At 45.9% G+C, this 8,822-nt stretch overlaps 1 protein-coding gene across 1 annotated transcript in view; it reads left to right on the top strand.

Moving 5' to 3' along the window:
* Positions 1-4,711: 4,711 nt before the first annotated feature.
* Positions 4,712-8,822, top strand: part of TNS2 (tensin 2) — a 146,802-nt gene continuing 142,691 nt past the window's right edge. The window contains exon 1 of the mRNA XM_063119224.1: positions 4,712-4,846. Coding sequence (XP_062975294.1) covers positions 4,745-4,846 — 102 coding nt within the window. The 5' untranslated portion in view covers positions 4,712-4,744. The remainder of the gene's footprint in view (positions 4,847-8,822) is intronic.

The following is an 8,822-nucleotide window of genomic DNA, read 5'->3' as shown; positions in this document are numbered from 1 at the left end:
CGGGTTTGTTTCTTATGAACAGTAAGTTCTGCTGCAGTACGGATAGCTGCAGTGGTGTCATCAGGGTAGGATGTTGGAGCAGGAATCCAGGGCCCCATGACTGGACAGCTCTAGTTCCTCCCGCTATTCCAGGCAATCGTCCATCCCTAAATCTGTTCTCGGAGGGAAGCTTCCTGGGGAAGTGCAGGCACTTTCCCCCCTCTGCAAGAAGACAGCACATCTGATCCTCTAAACCTGGGCCACCTGGACGCATCCTGAGCAACAACGTTTGGCAGCGCTTGTTGCCAATAGTTGTAGCTCTGCATTTCAGCTCCCCAGTCAGAACGCTCAGCCCTGGAACAGCTGCACTCTCTGCTGTGGGCTGCTGCTGCTTCCTCCCTGCCAATAGGGAGAATTTGTCACTTGCGAGCACGGGGATGCCATTGTTTGTCATGGTAATTAATATCAGCCTCCCCTATTGCTAGGGAAATGGTGGGAGGACCGGAAGGATATGTTCGTGTATATGATGTCTTAATGTAGGATTAGCTCCTGCCGAATTGAGGCGATCTCCGGTGACGCCCACTTACTACTACCATCATAGATAGATAGATACTGCTGACTCACTGTGGTCTGTTTAACCCATGACTATTTAACCCATGATGAGCTGCAGCGTGTACTGAGTGCATGCACCCCCCATCTTGTTTGTACAACCCCCAAACAAGATTAAGCAACCCTTGCTTAACCCATGATTTACAGTAGGAGTTAAGCCGGATTGTTTAATGGTGCACTCCAAATTTCCAACAGCTCACAACGCACAGAGCATTTCTACATTAAGGAGAGAGGAAAAAACTACTCCGTTAGTGGGCTTTGTTTTTGCACAGCCATTCTGGGATTACAATGGGTGCAATAAACGTGCTTCCCTCTTTACTCCCCCACCTTTATTTAGGGGGGTTCCCGTAGGGAGGAAGATCTATATGTTCCATTTAAACAGCCAACAGATGGCGCTGCAATGACCCAGGAAATACACCAGCTCTTTCATTACGGAGTATATTTGTTACAGGATTTTCAGTGAGTTAAATCTCAGCGGAATAAACTTCAAAAACACTGGGAGAAGCACCCGAGGATGACGACATCATGAAAAGGACCGGGAAATTTCCGTGAGAAACCGATCTTGATCGCACTGCGTATGCTTCATATGAAGGAGCTCACACACTCTTCCTGAATTAAAATTGGAGGCACATTGTGCTCTTACATTCGAAGTTATCTTGTTCAGTAGCTGAGCTCTACCAGCCCACTGAGGAGTATATTCTCTGAGTTTCTGCATGAGTTTCTGGGGCATCCTCCTCTAATGGTAGCTAATTGTGCTCTGTCTCTGCATTCAGAGAATTAGAATGATCCAATGCAGCGACATGTCAGAATTATTTTTTGCCTCCTACCGTAGAGGAGACTGATTGGGAGGAGGTATGGCCAAAGAGCTGTGAATCATGCAGAGATGCAGCTGACACCTTCCTCTTTGGATAGATACCATGGCCTTGCAGGAGCCCAAATTTAGTTAATGAATTGATTAATTTCTAGCCCATGGGTTCCTTGGAAGAAAAAAGGCAGGATGGAAATGCAATTAATTAATAATAATAATAATAATAATAATAATAATAATAATAAGGGATAGAATGTACTCCCAGACATTTAATGATATATTATGAGGCAACTATGTCTGCTCTTTAAGAACAGGTAGGAAAAATATTGTTTTTAGCTGTTTACATTGTTTTATATGTTTCTATGTTAACATTTTTAGACTGTTTTTATTATTCTGTATTTTGTATTTTTATCAATTGTTGTAAACAACCCAGAGAGCTTTGGCTATCAGGTGGTATACAAATGATATTATTATTATTATTATTATTATTATTATTATTATTATTATTATTATTATTATTATTATTTTATTATTATTATTATTATTAATAATAATAATAATAATAATAATAATAATGTTGTACCCTGAAAAAGGTCTGGAACCCTGAACAGAAGCACTCTACACTGCAACATTTTGTTACAGCACTTACTTAGGTTTATCGTGATCAGGAAAAGCACAAATCACAGATGGGGGAGTAGAGTCAGGAGTGAGAAACAGAGGAGGGACATCTACTCCAGGGGGTGGTCATGACAAGGGGAAAGCCCCAGGCTGCCTCCGTGGTGGTGTTAGGTCATTTACATTGTCTTAATGTGGGTTGAGGGTTTTTAATGAAATTGTTTTATATGTGATTGTAAAGCGCCACAATATCAGAAATGGTGAGGTGGCGCTATAAAAATGCTTTAAACAAATAAAATAAATAAATTACATGATACAGGAGCCATTGTGGAGCCATGACAGGGCTTTGGCCTGAAGCTGGGATTTTTAAAAGTTGTAGACTTACCCCAACTTTTTCTTCTTGCAGCGAGGTGACGATGGCATCTGCTGTGCTGTGTCAGAGGCGTGTCCCAGCCAATAGCGACCCCTGATTGGTTGCCCTTACCGGACAGGCAGAGGGGCAGGCCAGTTTGCCACATGGACGCTGGAATGGCTCCACAGGTCCTTTGTCGTCAGCAAGAAATGGTGGGTGAGAAGCTTCAATGGGGAAAAAATGGAGGGCGCAGTGTGGCGAAGAATGGAATGGGGGGGGTTCCTTCCCCCCCCCCATTATGGTTTCAAACCCTGTGTTCATTCCTTGCCGATGGGGCAACCCAGCAGGAGTGTAAGTGCGGGATAGCGAGGGCTTGAGGCGCCAATGTGACCTCATATAGACACCACCACCCCCAGGTAGGGTTGTCCACCAGCTGGCTCTGTCCGACCAATAAATAAACTGTTGGTTCAAGTCAGCAGTACTGGGGTCTGACAAGCCATTCAACGCCAGGTTTTCTGAGGGCGCTTCTGTCAAGAGGCCTCCTAGCGATTCGAAGGCATTGTACAGCTGTTCCGACTTATTCTCCTTAATGTTCTGTGTTAAGGGGAAAGGTGGAAGACGTAGGAAGCAAACATGGGAGGGTCATGAGGACAAGACAACATCATCTGGAACCCCCAGCCCTGAGGTAATGTCAGTGGGTGAGGCAGGCAGAGGGTGCCAGAAAAGCCTTGTCCAGAAGCATCCTTATGCTCCGTTCTTGATCTGTCAGTTTCTGCTAGAAAGAATCTAAATGGTGCTGGAGCAACTTGATGTAGTATGAGAACTATAAATGCCAGAGAATCCTGTGTTCAAATCTCATTTTGATTACACAACTTGGAAGTATTTTTCTTTTAATTTTTTATTGCAGCCTTCCCCCAACCTGGCAACCTTTAGATGTACTGGACTAGAACTCCCTTCATCCCCAGTCAGATAGGTGTTGTAGTCCAACACATCTGGAGGGTGCCAAGTTAGGGAAGGCTGGAGTTGATTGTACAGGTGTGGAGGGAGAGGGAGGGGAAGGATCTTTATCCTTTTTCTGTTGAGAGCTTTTCTATGCAAGGCTGTTAATTGGCTGCATCTACTTTCAGTTTCATTGCAGAATTGAGATCCGAGCAGTACAAGAGAAGTTTTTCCTTTCCTGCTTTTTTGCTACATAACCTCTAGGTGTCACTGTGGTATAGCAGAATAGTGCAAATACACAAGAGGAAATCATGTTTTCTCTCACTTTCACAATTAAATGCTGCATTTTCTCTGCTCTAATAAAAACTCACCAAAAGGGCTCCTTAGACACAGAAGCAAAACTGGTGGACCATGATGCCATTTGAAGAACCCTTAAACTAGTGTGAGTAGGAAATGACAAGCACCCGCTAAATGCCTTGTGTAGGAAAGCCCTAGGTTTCCTGATGAGGGTGGCAGTTCCTAGGATTCGTAACCAAAGCGAGTCGCTTACAAAAAAGAGCCACGCAGAAGAATCCAATGCCCATTTGCACGGAAGTAAGTCCCTCTGTGTCCAATGGGACTTACTCTCAGGTACATATGCATGGAATTGCTGCCCCAGAGGTTCCTAACTTGCCCGCCTATATAAGGCTTAGCATAAAAGTTTACCTAGCCTATCATTTTACTTACACGTGTGCGTGTGGATGTATACATATTCATATTCTTGCTTAGCAAGAGGAAATCAAGCCTCTCTGTTTTCCCCTCCCCCTCTTGAGGTACAGGCCCTGAAGCTGCTGACCCACAGCACTGAAAACAGGAAGGAAACAGGATACAGATCTGGCTGAACGGTACACATGTCTCTTTGTTACTCCAAAGCTGCTCTGGAGGGATTTTCCAGGGGTAATATGTTTCCAATTATCCTGTTACGCTCTTTGGAGCCTATGCATTCTGACAAGGCATCCTCCCCATTTCCAATAATATGTCATCTCCCTCTGCGTCTCCCTCTCCTCCACGTTATTCCCTGAAAAGTTTATGACCTTCTTGTGCGCGCACACTCGCACACACACACACACACACATCAATCTACCTACATCTCAGGGGTTTGCTTTGCCACCTGTTTACAGGCCTGGTTTTGTAAGCTTACACTGCTTCCTCTGGCATGACTGAGTTTGCTCTGGCACTGAGCTAAATATTATTAAGGCACTGTGTGTGTGTGTGTGTGTGTGAGAGAGAGAGAGAGAGAGAGAGAGAGAGAGAGAGATGGAGAGCGGGAAGGGGGGGAAGAGTGGGACAGGGAGGAGGAGTTTGCAAGGCAAGGCAGTTCCAAAGATCCTGAGAAGAGGAGAGAGAGGGAAAATTAGCCACAACTTGCCAGAGCAAGAGTTAGAAAGCAGAGAGGGGATCGTATGGGCTGGACAGGAGGGTCCGATTGTTGGGGGACCGACTGCTGCTCTGCCCCCCAGGGGAAAGGGAGCCCAAGAGGCACCACAAGAATGCAGTTGACTAAGGTGTGTTACCTAAAGCTGTCTCTTTCTCTGTCTTTTTATTCTTTTCTCTCCGCACAGGCAAGCGTGGAATTACTGGCTGCGTCATATGATGAAAATGATTCAGCCACAGGGCTCCAGCTGTTTGCGGCATTGGGGACAGCAAGGGGTGTGAATCAAGTGTGTGTGTGTGTGTGTGTTTGTGCAAGGAGTGTCTCCAGCTAGAAACGTGGACAGAACCCATCCTCTCCAAAGCTTCACTCAGATGAAAGTAGGGGCGGTTACATATTTGTAACACCCAGCACTACTCACTCCATGACCTCTGCTTGCTTTACGTTTATATTTGTCTTGTCCTCCTCCTTCTGAAGCACTCAGTAGTTTTGAAGGGTCTTTCGTAGAATGCCTGAATCTCTCGCTGGCTATGATTTGGCTTCTGTTAGAATAGCTGCAACTGAAAACACATTCAGCAGTTCCGGGCGGGGCGATGGGCTGGCGGGAAACGGCACACTGGCGTTTGCGTGGATGTGCGTGTGTTTACATGCATGTGCTCTAGAGCGGAGGTACATCCGCCGCCACTCAGATGTTCACCTCTAGAGGCTCAGCAAAGCGGGCTTAAGCCGAAGCCTGCACTCTCATGTGCTTACTTGTGTGAGAGTCAGTCTCCTTGAAACCAGTGGAGCTTGCTACTGAGTAAACATGCTAGGATTGTGTTGAAAACACACACACACACACTCTAATACAGGGGTGCAGAACCATATCTGGGTGGGGGGCTGAATTGCCTTCCCTGGGTCAGATGATGTTAATGCACATGGCCACGCCCACTGATACCATGGCCACACCCATTAACATCACCCCCACCCATGTTGTCTTTCTCCATCCCTAGAGAGGCACGGAGTTCTATGCCTCTCTCAGCATGGAGAAATGAACTCATCCAGCACCAGGAGGATCACTCCTTCTGGCACTGGCCAAGTCCCTGGCTTCATGCGGCCTTCCCATGGTGCCCTATGCACTGAGCAAAAGTACTTGGCCAAAACTGGGGAAAGCACATGCTCCTCCCAACATCAGCTGAGTCCCCTGCTGTGTGCATTCCACTGTTATTAGGTATCAGAGATAACAGCGGGGTTTCCTCCAAGGGGAGTTCATCCAAGCTCTGCCCCCTGGAGGAACCCAAGGAGGCTCAGCGGGCTGGATGCGGAACGTCTGCAGCTGAATTAGGCCCATGGGCTGTAGGTCCTGCATCCCTGCTGTAGAACATCTATACTAGGGTGACCATATGAAAAGGAGGACAGGGCTCCTGTATCTTTAACTGTAGCATAGAAAAGGGAATTTCAGCAGGTGCCATTTGTATATACGGAGAACCTGGTGAAATTCCCCTCTTCATCACAACAGTTAAAGGTGCAGGAGCTATACTAGAGTGTCCAAATTTAAAAGAGGGCAGGGCACCTGCAGCTTTAACTGTTGTGATGAAGAGGAAATTTCACCAGGTTCCCCATATATACAAATGACACGGGCTGAAATTCCCTTTTCAGTACAACTGTTAAAGATACAGGAGCCCTGTCCTCCTTTTCATATGGTCACCCTAATCTATACGCATGCTGAGAGTTTGTTAAGAAGGCACCCCCAAAGGCAAAAGAGGGACTCCGTTCTGTGCTGGTCAGACTGCATCTGGAACACTGTGTCCAGTTCTGGGCACCACACTATGTTGACAAACTGGAGCATGTCCAGCAAAGGGCAACCCATCTGGTGAGGGATCTGGAAATCAAGTCCTATGAAAACGGTTGAAACAGGAAGGGGCTGTCTTCAAATATTTGAAGGGCTGTCGTATAGAAGATGGAACAGGTTTCTTGTTTGTTTGTTCAATTGCTGCAGAAGGCCACACTAGAACTAATGGGTGGAAATTGCAAGGAAGCAGATTTTGGCTAAATATTAGGGGAAATTTCCTAATAGCAATAGCTGTTTGACAGTGGGACAGACTGCCTTGGGAAGTGGTGGGCTCCCCTGCACAAGAGATATTTAAGCAGAGGCTGGACAGCATCTGTCAGTCAGGCTGTAGTTGCGAGATTCCTGCACTGAGCAGGGGCTTGGATTACAAGCTTTTCTACACAATTTGTTGTGCACTACTGATTCCTTACAGTTGTTTATGAGTTCTTTAGACAATGTCATGATCCTCCAGTAACCATGTTGGCTACTTTGTTGTTGTTGTTTATTCATTCAGTCGTTTCCAACTCTTCCTGACTTCATGGACCAGCCCACGCCAGAGCTTTCTGTCGGCTGTCGCCACCCCCAGCTCCCCCAAGGTCAAGTCTGTCACCTCCAGAATATCATCCATCCATCTTGCCCTTGGTCGGCCCCTCTTCCTTTTGCCTTCCACTTTCCCTAGCATCAGCCTCTTCTCCAGGGTATCCTGTCTTCTCATTATGTGGCCAAAGTACTTCAGTTTTGCCTTTCATACCATTCCCTCAAGTGAGCAGTCTGGCTTTATTTCCTGGAGTATGGACTGGTTTGATCTTCTTGCAGTCCAAGGCTACTTAACCACAGTTTAAACACGCTCGCTAACCATTTGTTGCAAAGGAGTTAGCGACCTAACCATGGCTTAGTGTGTTTAACTGATCATGATGCTTTTAATTTTTTTAATAAGCACACCCTGTTTCAGAAGCCAGAGTAGGTTAGTCATGGAATTCATACTATTTTTCCAGCTACCTGCTGGTTGTCGATCTTCCCTTCTTTGGGCAAGGTGTTAAAATGGTTGGTGAGCGGAAGCACAACTCCAGACATTCTTTGATGATATAGACCCATTTCAATCTGGTTTCCAGTCTAGTTTGGGGACTGAAATAGTCTTGGTTGTTCTAGTGATTCTAGTGGTTGTTCTGTTCTCTGTTCAACTAGGAGAACAGAGAGAATGTTCATTCTCTTGGACCTCTTTTGTGGCTTTCACAATCATGGATCAAGGACACCTTTGCTAGTCTATGATGGGACTTGGATGCAAATGGATTCAGTGGTTCTGTTCTTACCTGGATGGACAATTTTAGTATATAGTGATGGGGAGCTATTACTCCAACTCATGGCTCTTCTGCTATGTCTGCCATGGAGTCCATGCCATTTTACATCTACATGGAATCACTGGATGAGGTCATCCAGGGATTTGGGGCAAGGTGTCATTATCAGCATGCTGGTGACCTTCTGTTCTCCTTTACATTTAATCCAAATGTTGCAGTGGATCTCCTGAACAAGGTCCCTCTAATCAGTCATGGGCTGGATGAGAACTAATAATCTGAAGCGTAATGTTGAAGTGCTTGCTGTTGTTTGATCAAGGAGACCTGTTCTGGATGAGACTTCAGTCTTGCTTATTAAGGATGAGGTTCACAGTTTAGAGGTTTTTTTCTTTTTTAGTCAAGCTTTACTCCTAAATGCCCATGGCATCCATGGCTCCAAGCCATAGCAATCCACTACTTGGTATGTCTCCTGCAACCTCTGCTAGAAAAATACGAACCTGCCAAGTCATCCATGCCTTGGGAACACCTGGGTTGGACAACTGCAGGTGTGGGCCACTTGTGGTCCTCCCAATATTTTGGCTATAAGTCCCATCAGCCCTAATCAACATAGCCAATAGGTGAGGGATGATGGGAATTGTAGGCTAAAACATCTGGAGGGCCACAAGATGCTCATCCCTGGGCTACTGCAATGCATTATGCATTCAGTTGCATAATCACATCTACCTGACTATTAGCAGGCACCCATTGTGGTGGTGATGGAGGACGTTTGGTGGTGCTGAAAGTTAATTGCTGGCTACCACTTGGTTTCCAGGCACAATTAAAAGTGCTGGCTTTGATCAGTAAAGCCCTTGGGGTACTCAAGTATTCTGGTAAAGACCAGAATACTCAAAGGCTTCTCCCACATGTACCTTCTTCTACATGGAGGACATTTACTAAGGCTGTGAGTGCTTCCAGACAGAGGCCTTTTAACACTACCGCTCAGAAAGCATTGTGAAGCTATTAGGCTC

This window comes from Elgaria multicarinata, chromosome 3, assembly GCF_023053635.1.
Source record: "Elgaria multicarinata webbii isolate HBS135686 ecotype San Diego chromosome 3, rElgMul1.1.pri, whole genome shotgun sequence".
NCBI classification, from domain to species: domain Eukaryota; kingdom Metazoa; phylum Chordata; class Lepidosauria; order Squamata; family Anguidae; genus Elgaria; species Elgaria multicarinata.
Note: the sequence above shows the minus strand (reverse complement) of the source record. Positions and strands in the feature narration are given on the sequence as shown.